At 39.1% G+C, this 17,151-nt stretch overlaps 1 protein-coding gene across 4 annotated transcripts in view; it reads right to left on the reverse strand.

The window, feature by feature from the left end:
* The window catches only part of dspb (desmoplakin b), a 70,241-nt gene that overhangs the window by 12,215 nt on the left and 40,875 nt on the right, over positions 1 to 17,151 (reverse strand). For 2 of the 4 annotated variants that reach the window (XM_042513664.2, XM_042513659.2), the window contains 21 exons: positions 16,812 to 16,899; positions 15,725 to 15,843; positions 15,453 to 15,603; positions 14,199 to 14,324; positions 12,280 to 12,339; positions 12,032 to 12,199; positions 11,603 to 11,707; positions 11,416 to 11,511; positions 8,159 to 8,284; positions 7,076 to 7,228; positions 6,646 to 6,800; positions 6,402 to 6,528; positions 6,074 to 6,260; positions 4,338 to 4,786; positions 4,072 to 4,250; positions 3,653 to 3,791; positions 3,162 to 3,355; positions 1,957 to 2,119; positions 1,758 to 1,841; positions 1,566 to 1,673; positions 1,273 to 1,371 (listed from right to left, as the gene is read on the reverse strand). In XM_042513664.2, coding sequence (XP_042369598.2) covers positions 1,273 to 1,371; positions 1,566 to 1,673; positions 1,758 to 1,841; positions 1,957 to 2,119; positions 3,162 to 3,355; positions 3,653 to 3,791; positions 4,072 to 4,250; positions 4,338 to 4,786; positions 6,074 to 6,260; positions 6,402 to 6,528; positions 6,646 to 6,800; positions 7,076 to 7,228; positions 8,159 to 8,284; positions 11,416 to 11,511; positions 11,603 to 11,707; positions 12,032 to 12,199; positions 12,280 to 12,339; positions 14,199 to 14,324; positions 15,453 to 15,603; positions 15,725 to 15,843; positions 16,812 to 16,899 — 3,076 coding nt within the window. The remainder of the gene's footprint in view (positions 1 to 1,272; positions 1,372 to 1,565; positions 1,674 to 1,757; positions 1,842 to 1,956; positions 2,120 to 3,161; positions 3,356 to 3,652; positions 3,792 to 4,071; positions 4,251 to 4,337; positions 4,787 to 6,073; positions 6,261 to 6,401; positions 6,529 to 6,645; positions 6,801 to 7,075; positions 7,229 to 8,158; positions 8,285 to 11,415; positions 11,512 to 11,602; positions 11,708 to 12,031; positions 12,200 to 12,279; positions 12,340 to 14,198; positions 14,325 to 15,452; positions 15,604 to 15,724; positions 15,844 to 16,811; positions 16,900 to 17,151) is intronic. The other 2 variants (XM_088077436.1, XM_088077435.1) reach the window with 2 other exon arrangements.

Genomic DNA, 17,151 nt, shown 5'->3' on the forward strand with positions numbered 1-17,151 from the left:
AATTTATTCAGTCTCTCTTTCAATCTGAGTGCAGACTAATTTGGACTGATGTTTGACTGCTGCTTGGGCGAAAACATACAGCATTTAGTGTTGGTGCGTCATTGCATCTCGCTAGTTAAGGGGCTTACATTATTAGTGGGCGTTTCCACTGAAAAGTGGCAACACTTTGTCTGTCTTCCATTTGGTGCTGGATAGATAGTACACAATGGGTATATCTGAGCTTTTTTGCTGAAATGGATGACTGGTGACACAAAACCAGAACAGTAAGGTTGCAGACCATGTGGAGCTCAGGAGAACTGCAGAATCAAGAAAAAAATTCTCTGTGGGCTCGTCACTATAAGCATGTTTTCCTCTGTTAATATAATAATTTTCATTGGTGCAGCTTTAATATTTAGTTTTAGAAGAGATAGAAAAGGGTGTTGCCATAATGTAAGTTAATTAAACTCAATTTATAGCTAACTCAATCTGATTTAGTGCTGGGCATAGATTAATTTTTTTAATCTAGATTAATCTCACTGCAATCCTGTAGTTAATCTAGATTAATCTAGATTAAAATTATAGATTTGAATTTTGCCAAAGACATTCAAAATAATATCTATCTATCTAAATGATGAAAATGCATCACAAACTGCTTGAGAAAGCTGTTCTACTATAATATTTGGTAAAGAAAAATAATGTTCCATAAGATTTACTTTGGTGTTTAACTTTTTTTTCTTTTGTTAAACACAGACATTGAGGAACACAGGTTCTGTCTCCATGTGGAAAAAGCTTTTTCCTGCTAACTGGAATGAACAGCAGAGGGCGCAGCCTCTGATAACATGACCCTAACTGAACTGTGGGCCTACATTAGAGGTCATGAAGAAGACCATTAACGGTCAGCAGCTTTGTGACACGGCTTGAGCCAATCACTCCGGTCACTCAGGCAGACCAGCTTCCGCCTTGTTCACGCCCCCTTCACGTAACTCGACCAGGTATACATCCGCGCTTAAACAACAAAGTGAAATTAGTGCCTCGCTCACTGTATAGACCCAACTTAGTGAATAGTTTATCGCGCGATAATGTCCTTATCGCGCGATAAGAATCCCGCGTTAACGCAGCACGTTAACGCCGTTAACGGCCCAGCACTAATCTGATTTGAGTTAATTTAATTTAACCATAAGGAACAATGAACATTTGCTGACATTATTATCACATCAATTTGACAAATGTAGCCAAATTAACCTAAAGGTGAACAGGAAATGCAAAAAATAAATATTTTTAAAAAATCAGTACCTTGATCTCCTCCATGTTTTTGAGCAGCGTTCCCAGGAATTTGTAGTAATCATCTGAATGGGTGAGCAACTCCATGTAACGGGTTTGCAGTTGTGTAGCCTGAGACAAAGACAAAGCAAACTCAAGGTTTAATTTATGTGTAATGTTACTTCTCTTCAGTCATAAAAAAAATCATTGATCTCATTCTTTAACATACAAGAATAAAAACATGTTCAGATACTGGTGGGTCAGCATATGCAAAAGGTGATTGAGTGTTGTAATGAAATACAACTTTTCCAATTTGGTTCCATTACTTCCAGATTAAGATCCATCGACGGTGACTTCAACATTGGCCTTTTAAAGGGGATGTTGAGCAAAGTCTCTAAACCAGAGGTGTAAGAGGCCAAGTCCATTTCATAGTCCTGTAAAACAAACATCACCATTAAAATGACTAATTTTAAGAGTTAAGTTGTATATGTCTGTATATAATTTGCCGGCCTCCTCACCTTGACAGAATTCACACAGGCCTCATTATCCTTCAGCACACTGTCCACTGTCTCCCTCTTCATTTTGATTTCTGTGTTCAAGCCCTTCGGAACACAAAAATATATTTATATAGATGTCAAATGACTCAAAACATATGGGCATAGACCCTCAACACAGTAATCAAGTTCATCAAAAACACAGAATGACTGAGCAGGAGACCTTCTGGTCGTTAATATGTTCTGTCAGTGCTGGGATGCTGTCTATCTTGGTGGCCTGCAGGAGGTCTTGTTTTTTCTCTGTTGTATCGATCCAGTCAATAAGGGATGTGCTGGTTTGCTTGTAGTGCTCCAGTTTAGGCTGGTACGTCTCCAAATCCAGGATTCTGAGCAAGAAAAAGAAAGAAGAAGGAACATATTAAACTTATGTTCAGCACACTGAGATAGTGAACCATCAACACAAAACTAAAAATTCGATGCAGATTGGTGTAAAAAGGCTGCACTACTAAAAGTTTCATTATAGATTAATATTCTAATTTTCCAATTCAATTCATTGTCAAATCTATAAAGTGTAAAGTTATAGTGCAAAATGCCCATCAGAGGTCCCCAGAGCCAACAGTGCAAACTTAAAATGGTTGTACGCAATCAGCAATCCACCATCCAAAAGTATTCACTTTACAGTTTATAGAAAAAACACAACAAAGAACAAGCTGTGAAGTTTTTGCACTTTTGGCTGCCTAACCAACTGATCAAATAATAGTTTCAGTGACCGAAAGGTGCAGGTTATTTTTTCTTTCATTGCATTCCACTAATCAAACAAAGACCATACATTTAAAACATATGCATGAGAATAAATGAGCCTCAAAGCAGTGGTTCCAAACTGGTTCAGCCACAGGGTCCAGATTTCTCCTAAATTATTAGTTCAAGGTCCACACAGTTTAAAATATTCAGCGTCATACGTGTGTTTAGCCATGTGGTTAAGCTACTTTGCTGTCTCTTTGAAGGAGCTGTCTGTTATTCACTCACCCTGTTGCAGGAAACGGCACAACAAAAGCTCTGCACTCAAAATGAGGTGTTTTGTAAACTGGACACATTCAGAAAGGACCCATGACCCATTTTGATCCCCAACCCACCAGTTGGGAACCACTGCCTTATAGGACTTGCAAATCTGTTTTAAATTTGCAAACAACAATAACTACAGACATCTGCACATGATTAGCCTAAATATTCCCTTGACCTGTCTTAAGTTGTTACTGAAAACAGTGAAGAGTGCATGTAACAGAAAGTCTTGGTCCGGATATTCACTGGCTTTATCATCATCAGACAATACCTGATGGGTTCTGAGATTACATTTTAGTGTAATTCTTGAGAAACACGGCCTGAACATGGGTCCTTGGTATAAAATAGATTTGAGAGAGAGGGATGTACCTGGTGTCAATCTGCCCCAGGATTCGTCTCCAGCGGTCCGACAGCAGGCTCACCAGCTCAGTGTATTTGGACAGCATCATGTCACACCTGTGGGAGGGCCCACCCACCTGGCTGTTCCAGTAGCTGGCCTTGCCTAACTCTGCCTCCATGGAGGCCAGGACATCCTTTTTCTGATCCAGCTCTGCTTTAATATTCTAAACATCAAGAACACACAGGGGACACCAGTCAAGTGTGACACTCCTGATTAGTCATCAGTTTATTTTGAAAGAATTGTGGCATGTACCAAAAGCAGTTTTTTTGGACTTTCTTACTCTCTTACACTAGCTTTTGTAACTTAAACTGATGGCTGACCACTAAGGCACTGAGCACTCGAAACTTAGCAGTGCAGATGAAAGGCTGGACTACTTACTTGTGCAATACATGTTAAAAGATAACTGAACTGTGTTGCTGAAAAATGGAGCAATTATCTGCAAGAAATGAGAAAATGTTACCTGCAGGGTTGTTATGTAATCCTCCACTTCACTGGGTGACAGAGAGGTGGTCTCTTTCTCTGTCAGTCTCGCCTCATGAACTTTCACTATGTCTTCAGCTTGTGCCACACTCTCCAGCATTTCCCTTAGAGCCTGCAGCCTGATAGAGAGGAAGACATGATGGAGAGGCGGAGAAAGTCATTCCAGAAAAATAAGAAAGAATGCATTTATTTTGTCGATGTCTAATTTTGAAATGTCAGAGTAGCACAGAACACAGACGACAGTTTTGATCACCCTAGTTATGATGTGCATGTATGTGTATGTGTGTGTGTGTGTGTGTGTGTGTGTGTGTGTGTGTGTGTGTATATGAAATTTAATCTCATGTCCTTTTTGCTAATGAGACCTTGATGTCAATGAGACATCAGTTTGTGTAGATTTACCGCTGTAGGTAAGCTGATGAGCTGCTATCCAGACTGCTCAGTCTTTCGTTGATGACTCTAAGCTCATTGCGGAGGAACTTGGCCTTATCTGCATCAGTTATGCCAGTGAGCTCCTTCAAAATACGCTCCTCCAGACGTGAGAATTCCTCACGCATCGACTCGACATCATGCTGCACCATCTGCAGGGAAACAGTTATTGCATTGAATGCTGGCAATAAGATATTAATCATGCAAATTGTTTTTATATAATGATTTTTTGCGTCTACCTCCAACTGAGTGATCTTGAGGCCACAGTCATTCATCCCGTCGTCTCCAAGGCAGATATGAACGTGCTGACTTAGCGTGCCCTCAGCGCCCTCCAGTCTAAGTCTAAGTGCATGCAGCTCAGATAAGCTATGGGAGGTGACCTTCACCTTCTTCTTTTTTATCTGCCCCTCGATGTGACATTTTTCTTTACGGATCCTGGCCTCCTCTTCTTTGAGCCTCCTGGCCTCCTCCTCGCGCCTTATGGCCTCTTCTTTGAGCCTCCTGGCCTCCTCCTCGCGCCTTATGGTCTCTTCTTTGAGCCTCCTGGCCTCCTCCTCGCGCCTTATGGCCTCTTCTTTGAGCCTCCTAGCCTCCGCTTCGGCCGCATTTTGCTGCTGTATTATGATCAACTGATGTTGGTATTGCTGCTCGGCTGCTTTCTGTTTTTCTATCTGTTCCAGCTGTGCATCTGTGAGTAGACACAAGTATGTGAGGATGTTTTTTAGTGGAGGAAAACATAATTCTCTGGTAGTACAAGTGAACTCTTGTGTGTGAACATGATATACATTTTCGATGTATATCTCATGTTAGAACAAGTAAGTATTATTAGAGGACTATATATTGAAAGACTGAGTCCAGAAGAAAGAGTCAGTTATACTAAACTTTGTGAATTAAATATCTTTCTTAAATTATAACAAAATTTAAACTATAATCACTGCTTCACAGTAATATGGTTCCACGAGACAGTCAAGTTGAAATTACAGTTTACATCAATGTCTGTGAAAACATGGACACTTCATACACAACTTCCCACTAGCACTGCAGAAGATCTATACAATGAGCATAGTTTCAAGGTGGACAACCAAGATAAGGTTTATTAATTCAGTATATGACCAAATGTCTCGCCTTCTGTTACTGAGTTATGATGTTGAGAGAAAAGTTTTTGCATTTCATTGTGAAGTTGACCTTTGACTTTTTGGATATAAAATGTCATCCCTTTATCATTATATCTGATTAGACATTTGTGAGAAATACTACCATAATTAATGTATGAGTTATGGCCAAAAAAATGTTTCCTGAGGTCAGCATGACCTTGAACTTTCCCTTTGATCACCAAATTCTGATCGGTTCATCCTTGAGTCCAAGTGGACATTTGTGCCAAATGTGAAGAAATTCGCTTAAGGTGTTTTTGAGATATTGCGTTCAGGAGAATGAGACAAACGAAAGGTCACAGTGACCTTGACTTTTGACCTTCGACCACCAGATTCTAATCATTTCATTTCATGTTTTAGTCCAAGTGGGCATTTGAGTCAAATTTCCCTCAAGGGGTTCCTGAGATATTGCATTTGTGAGCATGGGACAGACATATGAACATATGGACAACCCCAAAACATAATGCCTCCAGGTACCATCGCCGCAGAGGCATAAAACCAAGTTTTCAGTGCAAATAAAAGCTTTTATTCCCCAACATTTTGGATTTTCTCCTCAAATATTAGATGCTGTTGCAGACAAGAAGTGTCTAAACATTTGTTGTTGATAAAAATACGGATGTAGAAATTGGTGGTAGAGGTGATAAATGAACACAAATGACTCTCATTTCATTTTAAAAAATCTATTATTTTCTCAGAAACACTGCCTTTTGCTGCTATAACTTTCTCTTATTCTAATTAAGTTAAACATTGTCAACTGCAAATAATTAGTAAATCTAATGATTTGTTTTCATGCAGAAGAGAGTGAGGGTTTTTGTTGTACTGACTATAAGTAGGCAGCTGCACCACCAGCTGTTCAAAGTGGTTCTGGGCTCCGTTGAACTGGTTCTCGATGGCTCTCTTGTCCTCGTCGACAAACATCTGGGAGCCGCTGCTCGCCAGTATGAACTCCTCGTAGTGACTCTCCAAGCTCTTGATAAGTTTGTGGTAGTCCTCTGGACGCATGGTGGACAGCTGAACACACACAAATACACAAGCATTATGTCTGACTAATGTCTAACCAAAATCAGAAACCAAAGGATATGTGTAACACTCCAATAATAATACTTTTGGAGACTTTCTGTACTGACTTTAGAGATTGTACTAATCACTTACCATCTCGATGGTGAGCGACTTGATTGTTCTGATATCAGATAGGCAGTACTGCCAGGCGATGAGACTCTTAATGTTGATGTATAGCTGATTCCAGATGGACAGGATGGCCTCATAGTACTGCTCGTTCCTATGGATGACAAAAAGACAAAATTAGCTTCACAACAACAAGGTTACTTTAGGCCTCTCTAAGCCAAGACCTGCATATTTAAATGTGTCAGGATCCAAAACAATTTCTTCGTCTTACTTGTTGGCCAGACTGATGCCGAGTGGGTTGGGAGGTGGTACGATCAGGCACACAGAGGGCACTGTCATATCCAGTCCTCCCGGGCCTGTAACATCCCATTTACTGCGTTGACTGTTGTCTTTTAAAATGGCTTCATTTCCCTTACAGATCACCTTCTGCAGAGCCCAAAGAAAATTAATTTCATCAATAAAAAAAGTAAATAAAATAAAATCCTGCTCCACAAGAGAAGTCTGGGAAACATTTTAAGATTTATAAATATAATTTATCTAAACAAATTGAAACAAATTGGAAATGTTGCTGATCATAAAGGCATACACATGCATATTTGAGAAAACAGAATTGAACCAGTCCCTTGCAGACTCAACCCAAAATAATTATTAATTATGATTAATTCATCGTGTACACATGAAGTGATCCTGAGAAAACTGACTTGGTCTTGTTTGAAGTCACACAGGGCTTTGACGATGACAGGGCTGCTGCACTTCTCTTCAGGGTTTCTGGGTTTCAGCCTCACAATGTTCTTGGACTGAATGGCCAGATGTTGAACCTGCCTCTTGTTATCCATAATTCTCTCCTTTTCCCTCTAGAGAAAAAAAAAGCAATTTCAATAACTATAATAATGTAGATCAATAATAGTGATTACAGACTGTAGTTGTTCTTTTGTTTTTTTCCGACTCCATGGCCCCTTCTGCTGAAGTGCAACTTTTCTACAACAGAGAAGCACTTATCAACATCAAGAAACATTGTGCGAAGTTAGGACTGAATGTAGCAGACTGTGAGAGGGTCCCCATAAATGCGTGCCCGAGCGGCCAGTCAGACCAGAGGGGAGGAACCAAACTGAAAGTGCTGGACAAAGAGAGGGAGGAGAGCTGGCATCAGGGTGAGGCTGACCTGACTTGGACCTAAAGCTGTTCCTCTACCAAGCCTTCTGCCTAATGTTCGGTTGCAGAAGAATAAAGTGGATGAGATGCGAGTGAGGCTCATTCAGCAACGGAAAATCAGAGACTGCTCTGTGCACATTTTCACAGAGACATGGTTTCACAGAGACATGGTTAACCGCTAACATCCCGGATCAAGCTATTGCACTGGATGACCTTGTTAAGAGCGGACAGGATACAAGTCTCAAATGTTGGAAACTCAAAAAATGTACTGCAGGAATTGTATGATATCATCAGCAGCAACATGCCCAGATGAAATTTTCATGTTAGCTGGTGATTTTAATCAACTCATTGTTCAACTGCAAAGATGTAGCAAGATCAAGGACAATTTTAATTTTTTTATTTATTTTTTTTTTTTAACTTTGTTTAAAAAAAAACAGACAAATAAATCTACCTTGTACTTTCCGTAGCACATTTAAACAACAGATACCAAAAAAAGCAAATTACACAATAAAAAATAATAAAACAAGAAGAATAAAATAGAAAGTGGACACAACAAATAACAACAGTACGAACAGGTTACCTTTTGAAATTATAGAAGTCATTAAAAACAAATAAGAAGCTGTAGTTTGTACCTCAAGACTGCCGAGGATCTCCAGAAGGTTCTCCAGTGGAGTGTTCTTGTCACAGGTGAACTTCGTACGAACCAACTCGTGTTCCTTCTGCAGGGTGCTGTATGTCTCATTGGCCTCTCTGAAGAACTGAGATGTATTAAAGAGATCATTAGGAATACAATATGGGGTCTTCCTGAGGTGTCAGTTTGTGAAAACAAACCTCTTTATCGACACTAGTCTGTTAATATCAGAAAAAAAATGAATGCATTACATCAAATATGATATTAACCTCAGGGAGATAAAACAGAAGCTCTTATCACACTGCAAAGTCTTTATATTCACTGAGTGAGGCGACTGTTCGGACCACCATATGGTAACTTCATTGATCACAAGAGATGAGAGATCGCTTCGCATAAATTCAGCCGAATTTAACACAGAGCAGACAGGAAATCGGACAGCGATACAACATTAAAACATCTGGTAACTTTTCAGAATAAAACACTCCGTGTTTATGTCTGATCATATTTCACTTAACTACATCAACAAAACGTCAAAATAAGCGGATCCAGGCCTGGATTAAACAGGTCAGAATTTTAGAGGTCATTACCGGCAACATGGACGAGGAGAAGCCAATTTGGAAGGTGGAAAACCACAAAGGAATGAACTGACATCACTATAATTAATCCACGGGGTGAATGGAGTTCCTACTTTTTCTTCTGTAATGATATACTGCGCATGATTCTGTAAGTACCGCAGGAACTCCTCGGTCCTGCCACTCCAGCTTATCCGGCGGTGCTGCGCCATGCTGGACTCAAAACACAACTGGTGGGGATTGACGGATGACAGAGCACGGAGCTAAACTGCAGCGGAAACCATAACGCAATGCACATGCAAGTGGTGGAAATCCGCCTTGAATCAGTGGGAGGGAAAGTGCTGTCTGACAAAGTTTTTTTCTTTAATGCCATTAAAAAATAAAAATTTCAAATTTAAATTCTTAAAATTGTGCCTTTTAAAACAATAAAGTAAAAGGCATGCAGTGAGAAGGAAACAGCAGATTTAGGTATTTAGGTATTTGATGACTTAGTCAGCTAGTTTGATTTTTTTTTATTTTTTGTTGCTTTTGTTTTTTAGTTTTATTTTCTTTGCCACATTTTTGCCTTTATCTTACAGTCAAAAGTGCAGAGAAAGGAGAGAGGAAACTTGGCGAAAGAGAGGGTTACAGTAAGCAATGGTCAGAGAACAAAATAAAACTCTGGACGCTGCAATTATGTGATATGATATTGCATTAGTTTTAAATGTAATCACTGGCTGAACATTTGTTTGCTTTTCCTTTTAGTTCTGTTCTGGTCTCCACCAGCTCCTGAGGGAAACATCTGGCTCTTTAGCCACTAAATGCTCCATTGTATTCACCAGTTTGTCTGTCTGCCAGTTCATAGTGGGTAGGTGCTGCACAGAGCAAACTCCGCCTTAATTGAGAAGTTTTAAGCAACCTAAAAAAATCAAAATCAGTTTAAGTGTAGGCTATGCTATATTTAGAGTATTTTCCCTTCTTATATCAAACACACCAGAGTCCAATGAAAAAAAAAAAAATGTTTTACTCCACTGAATACTGCTCTCCACCACCATCAACTGTTGTGTAGGTAAAGAGGAGAAAATATCGCAGCAGTACATCGTTTAGCTTCAACACTGGTGTTGTGGGACTGTACTTTATTTTTCAGAGGAGGGGGGTGACTCGAGTGTGACTTTTTAAATTTAAAATAAATTAAAAAAACCTCCTTCTCAAGTTGTATGTCCTTCAGATAAGCCAAAATTAAAAACACAAGTCCCTCCTTGGTGCTTAATTTCTTTTATTGCCTGACCATTTTTTCAGGACCCATTCCGCCCTCTAAAATAACGAACAGTCCCTATCTCTAACCACCAAGGGAGGCCAGTGCGGCAGAACACTTAGTTCAGATACAGTCCGACTAAGGTGTCTACATGACGGAATAGTTCAACTTTCAATCAAATTATCTGTATGTGTAAGTCTGACTATGAGAAATTCGTTTCAGTCCAATTTCGGTCGGTCTAACATGTTGACATGTATTTTTAAAGTCGGACTAACACAATCATTTGACTTTTTCTAACATCATGTAAACGTACTTAGTGAATTTATCACAGCTTGTTTGCTGAAAACATCTGCAGCTGGTAATGACGGTGATGACTGTGGACTGGGATCATAAAGCCAAACCAGTCAGGTGGAAGGTGAGAAAAAACTGAGTGGAGCTGCAGATTGAAATACATGGGCCAAGGATGCGACACATCACATAGGCAGGGCAGGGTTGTTTTTTTTTTTACTTCAGTCTTTACGCTGTGTGGCTGCTGCCAGCTTCAATTTGTGCATAGAGTTTTGCCAAGTGATAGAGGAGTTGGCTATGCAGGGTTTGAAAGCATAGGCTATATTAACTGTTACTGCTATAAATTAATAATTGATTAATTCATTTTTTTTTTTTTTTTTTAGTAATGACCTTGGGGGACCGAGCCTTTGCCATTGCTGCCCTAAACCTCTGGCACTCCCTTCCTTCTAACATCCGCAACTCAGACCCACTCCTCATTTTAAAAATAAACTCCCACCTTTTAAAAAAGCCTACAATGCGTGTCTCCCACTGAACTGCCATATCATCTACATTTGCTTTTTTATTCTATTCTTGTATTGGTATCTGTTCTGTTCATGCCAGCGTTTTTCAGTATTTTGTATTCCCTATTTTGAATTTGTATGTAAAGTGTCTTTGAGTATCTAGAAAAGCACTATATAAGTACCATCTATCTACCTATCTATTATTATAATAATAATTATTATTATTATTATTAAATGTAAAATCGCCCACAGGGTTACTGTGCTGCTTCGCATTGCCTCTTGTACAGCCAATTTTAAACCAATTTCAAACAAATTTTACAAACTTTATTACATAACTCTATGTAGTTTTGACGTGTTGGAGAGCTGTGTGCAGAGAAAAAAAATAGACCAATTATGTTAAAACAGAGATGAGCAGCGATGCCCAAAGAGGTGCAGATGGCTTCTGTGGACATTGTAGCAGTTTGAGCTGATGGAATGGACATGTTCTATTGCGGGCATGCTGTGGTAGACATGCCACGCTGTGTCTGTGCCCAATGGTCTACTGAATTCATTCAGGGTTTGTAATTACGAGAAACCCCCCCTTACATTACACATAGCCATTTAATCAATCACTAATATAAAAGTATTCATCAGAATGGCTTCAGGTTTTGTTTTGTCATGCTACCTGGCTGTAAGCTGCATTCTCCTTCAGATGAGTATCAATGCACTTGGTGATTTGAAGGAGCCAACTCCACTGAGTTTGCAGAGTGTCCTTGTAAGCCTGAAAACCACAAAAAAGAAAAATTAAAGATAAAGCTCCCACTCTACATGTAAACTCTGTGTAAGGTTCTGATAATGAAGGAGTCCCATACCTCGATCTTGTCTGCAGCTGGATGGTTGTCCTTCAGTAGGGTATCCGCTTTGGCCTTCAGTTTATTCAGTTCCTTCTCTTTGTCCTCTAGGGCACTCATCAGTTTCTGTATGAGAAGAGCATCAATAATCAGAGGGGACACAGAAAACATCAGGTTGCAGTTGGAAAAAAAGACACTGTGTCCACATGTGGATGACTGACTGCAGCTGCCAAAACTCAAATGCATCACAGATGATTGCTCCCTCATATGATGCAATCTGACTTCATAAAAACGCATTAGTGTAATTTATACACACAGGACTGCCAAAAATGTTAAGCAAATGGGGACAAGCTCTTAAAAGATGAAATTAAATGTTGATTTCTGCATCGTGAATGCAGCAAAATGTAGCAAAATCTCTCCTGGATCCCACTAAGCTTTTTATTGACTAACCGAGTAGCTCTCCTGCTTCTTTGGGATGTACTGGTCGATGTTCTTGTCTCCCCAGTCAAACATGAGCTCCTCCTCCTCCTTGTCGTTAACCCACATGATCGCTTTGGATATCTCCTGAATGATGCTCTTCAGGTCTTGCAGCTGGTCAAAGCGATTTTTCGACATATTCTGACAAAAAGGAAGAGAGTGATTTTAGATACTGTTTATCTGAAAACAGTGACGTTGTAGATTTATTGGTTTTCATTCACCTGCAGACTGTCCCATTCCTGAGCCAGAGCATGAAGATTTCCCTTGTCTCCTTTCTTCTCCTGCGGGAAGAGAATCAAAAAGATGCTTTAGGTTGCAACATTGGAAATGTTAGATGCAGTGATTTCGGAGCTAAACTAGAATTATCGCCTCGCAGTTGTATTCCTCCACAAACACATTGAGTCTCAGCTATGGGTGCCTCACACACATCTTCAACGTGGCAGCACAGAGAATCTATGCAAACAGCACAGTATTTGACCTTTTGGATATAAAACTCAATCCTATTACACATTTATGGGAAATTATGTCCTTATTAGTGTATGCCTTACTAAGTTATGGCCAAAAACATGTTTTGTGAGGTCAGAGTGACCTTGACCTTCAACAATGACATTCTGATCAGTTCACTGAAAGTGGATGTTTGTGACAAATTAAAAAAAAAAACCCTCAAGGCCTTCTTGGGATATTGCTTTTGTGAGAATGCAACAGAAGAGGTCACAGGGACCTTGATCTTGGACCACCAAAATTGAAGCAGTTCATCATTAAATCCACGTGGACATTTGTGCCAAATCTGAAGAAATTTTAAAGAGGCATTCTTGAGATATCGTGCTCAGAAGAACACGTTGTATGGACATACAGATCGACAATCCAAAAACATAATGCCTCCAGCCACGGCTATCCCTGACACGGAGACATTAAAAATAAGGACATTATGATCTCAGCTGCTTCTTTTTTACTATTCTCTCTTTAATCTTTTTCTTGTTAGTCCCCCAGCTTAATACTGAATACACTGGCTTTACACTGGCTGTTGATTTTAGATTAGATTTTAAGGTATTATTGATTACTGACAACGCCTTGAGAACACTTGGCCCAAATAACTTATCTAATCTGTTATTGTCCTACGTCCCTTCTCCCACCCTAAAATCCTCAGATGTGTTGCTCCTTGTCATTTCAAGTTCCAGATAAATTCAGAGGCTGTTCGGTCAGAGCTCCTTGACTTTGGAACCATCTGCCTGTCTTTTAAATCACTTTTACAAACCCACTTTTTAGAACTGTTTTTCTGTGACTTCACTTATGTTTTATGATACTTTAGTTTATCTTAACCTGTTTTCACTGTGATGATAATTTTTGGCTTACAGTTCATCTCATTGTCTATCTGATTTTAAATGTATTCTTTTTTAGGGTTCTGGGTTTTAAAAGGTGCTACATAAATGAAGTGTATATTATTGTTATTACTATTAGCACTTAAATACCAATACTACATGAACTAATACCCCTTTAAGTGTTTTTTTCCAGGCATATAAAAGTAAAGTTTGATTTTTAGTTAAAACTCAGTAGAATGAGATAGAATTTTAAAGTCAATGCGGGTTGCTTTGATACCATCAAGGAGATTTCTTAAAGGATTTCTTAATATTCTAAGTCACTTTTTAATATTTCTGTTCATACTTCCACATATGGCAGAAAGAAAGTGCTATCATGTATCCTTTGATTGTCTGTGTGTGTTCTGAGGCCAATCCAAAATCAACATACACATTCAAAATTTGCCCTTTTTTTCTCTTTTTATTGTAAAACACTTTGTAACTGGGTTTGAAAAATGTGCTACATAAACAAAGCTTATATTATTATTATTTATAAATACTAGACCACTGGGGTACCAATACTATATAAACTAGTACCCCCATAGGTCTTTACTCATATATAAAAGTAAAAATAAATTAAAATTAATTAAAACTAGACTTCTCAATATGTTTTGAAGCAGATCCTATACAGGTTCATTATGAAGAAATGAATAGGATTTACAGCTTCCCAGGAGGTCAAATATGTGCTCTATAACAAATTATACAGGGCCTCTGTTACAAAATTAATGACCAAAAAATTGTGGTTTCACCTCAGCAGTACTGATAAATGTGCAGACTGAACCCACCAGGTCGTCTTTGGCTCTGTCAACCTCGGTGCTCTTTTGGATGGAGATGTTAAACTTCTGGTGGTTGATGAGCTGCTGATCGATGGCAGCAGGATTGTCTCCCCAGGGGGCAGTTTCAATCAGACGCTGAAACACAACAACGCCATTTGATCAGCAGAAACACACAACATGACCTTGAGTTAATTTGAGGCAGGCCACAGAGGGAGTTTTAAACGTTTCCAAACATTTATCACGTAATGTCACCAGCAGAGGGTGGCAGAGAAACAAGTTGGATCAGGATTCATTTTTTTCTTTTGTGAATTTATGAGCCTCTTGTGCAAAAACATCTCAGGAATCTACCTGAAGAAAATAACTTTGAGTCTTTTGATGTCTTTCCCCTGCAGCACTCCCCAAAACTTGTGCATGTCCTCTTGTTTATCTGCAGTTCCTCATAAAGTCATTATTCTTAGTGTTAAACCTAATTGCTGACAAGCATTACCACTTCAATCCAGTGTGACAACACACAGCAGAGGAATGCCCTCATGTCAGAGCTACATGAAGACTTTGTGTGCACAGTATACTGCTTTAATGAGATCTGTCAGTCAATTCATTTTAGTTTGAATGACCTTGAATAGCCTTGAAATGTGGCTTAAAACAGATATTTAATGCATCAAGCTGTCATATTCACATTGTTCTTTTTGCAATATTTGTGTTTTCATTACTGTGCCTGCAGATTTTTTTTAATCAAAGTACATTTTTTTGAATGTAGATTGCAAATGAAATAAACATAAAAATAAGAAATATTTTTAAAAAAACAACAGAAAACAAAGCATAGAAAAACAAGGAAAAAACTTAAATAAAATAAATAACATTACACTGTACAAAACACTGAACCTTTTTATTAAAAGACAGAAGCTACATCTATGTTACAAAGGTGTTATGATACAAATCTTTTATCAATAAGCCAATTCTCCAACTATGCATGTAAACATACTGTACCATTAATATACATTATACTCTATGAAATGTATACTGTATTGTCAAAAATGCACATTGTGGCCTTTAATTAGGTTCAAGATCATTATATGTCTTAATTTCTATCATTTAGAGCTTAATGCAAGATATGTCTAAAACTTACAGCCAAGCTTATATTTGTTTCCCATGTTTTATTATATGACAACAAGTGCAATGGTGTGTGTGTGTGTGTGTGTGTGTGTGTGTGTGTGTGTGTGTGCGTGCGTGTGCGTGCGTGCATGCGTGTGTGTGTGTCCACACCTTTTGCTGTGCAATCCAAGCAATAGCATCTTCAAAGCTTCTTCCAGGCTCCTCCCAGCCTCCAGAGCTCCCTCTGGTGCTCCTCCTCCTGTGAATGCTGCCTGTCATGGCGAAGTGGACATCCTTCAGATGGTCATTACATAACTCCACACTACAGATTAGCAAGAGAGAAAGAACATATATCACAACTTGTATTGATTTCAGTTGCAGACAGGATTCTTCAAAATGGTAAAAATTGGAAGCAAAGAAAAAAAGGGTGGAGTCCTTCTTACGTCCTGATGACGTTGTCACTGGGCTGTCCCATCTGTCTCAGGTCCATTGCGCAGATCTTCAGCTGCTCAATGGTCTCTCTAGCCTTCAACATGAAGCGCTCTGCATCACCAGAGGCACCCTGCAAGGCATAAAATATAACATTGAGAGGAGTGTAAAAAAAACACTGCAGGAACAGAAACATGCATCCATGTATTTTCCAGTGGAAAGTTTGTCTGTGATGAAATGTGAAAAATGTTGGATCTCTCTATTTGTAAACTTAAAAAGAACCAAAAAACAGCAAGTATCTCACCGTGCGCTCCTTTTTCTTTTTGGTCCCAACACCTATTATTTAAATGTTATCATGTGCAAAAACTTTGTTGATGTTTGAACCTGATGGATTTTTTGGAGCCAAAAACGTTGTCTTTGTTTCCATTAATAAGGGCAGCACTTAAACTTTACACTGAATTTATCAGATTTGCATTGTTACACCCAAACCGTCAAAATCCCTTGGAAAAACTCCTTGAGAAAGACGTTGAAAACTGATAATTCCATGACTTCTGGAAGGACGTAACAGAGGTTATATTCAGTATTTGACATTTTTTTGTTTTGGACGAGTCAAAGCGAAAGAAAAGAGCCAGCTAATAAATCATACATGCGTGTCATTCAGGCATACAATGATGGGTCTTGCACTTCTGGAAAACTTTGCAGAAAAAAATAATTCACAAGAAGCTGCTGAGGATGAAGCTGAGGAGGCGTGTGTGAGACAGTTGAAATGTCGCTGAAAGAGTTTTGGCTCCAAAAAGGTGATCAATCACAGAGAATAACAAAATGCTCTCATTATCAGCCTGGGTCTATTCCATGTTCTGACTGTCACATTAAATGCTCACTCACCCAGTTACTCAATTTACAACAAAACACATTTTTGTCATTCTCTCTGCATTCTAGCCAAAAGAGGATAAGCTGCAACACAATGCTTTTTCCATTGTAATAAAAACCAGAAGAATGCGCTCTGACCCTGGCAGGCGTTTATCTGCACTACTGAAGGAAAAGAGCCAAAACAGTGGCGTAACAAAACAGTATGACTCAGTAAAATAAAGTATGACTCACAGACTTAAGGGCGTTTTCGGCTGTCTTCAGGTACTCCTGGCACTGGTGCTGCAGGGTCAAGGCCCTCTGGTGGATGGAAATGGCAGCACTGTGGGGGGCGGCAGAGGGAACTCATCACCAGCAAGCTCATAAAATGATAATCCCTAACTGTATTATTTCTATTAAAAACATATCCAGCACAGTATTACAGTTAAGACCCGCAGATCCAAGCTTCACTATGTTATGTAATGAGGTGTGAGCAGGTTTAGTCAAAAAAGGTTCATATCATTTCAAGCAGCAGTCCTATGTTTCATTTATGTTTTTTCCTTCTGTCTTGACCAGGGGCGCACCAGGCAAATGT

Source organism: Plectropomus leopardus, chromosome 5 (genome assembly GCF_026936395.1).
Source record: "Plectropomus leopardus strain MGB_pleo_1.0 chromosome 5, ASM2693639v1, whole genome shotgun sequence".
In the NCBI taxonomy this organism is placed as follows: Eukaryota; Metazoa; Chordata; class Actinopteri; order Perciformes; family Serranidae; genus Plectropomus; species Plectropomus leopardus.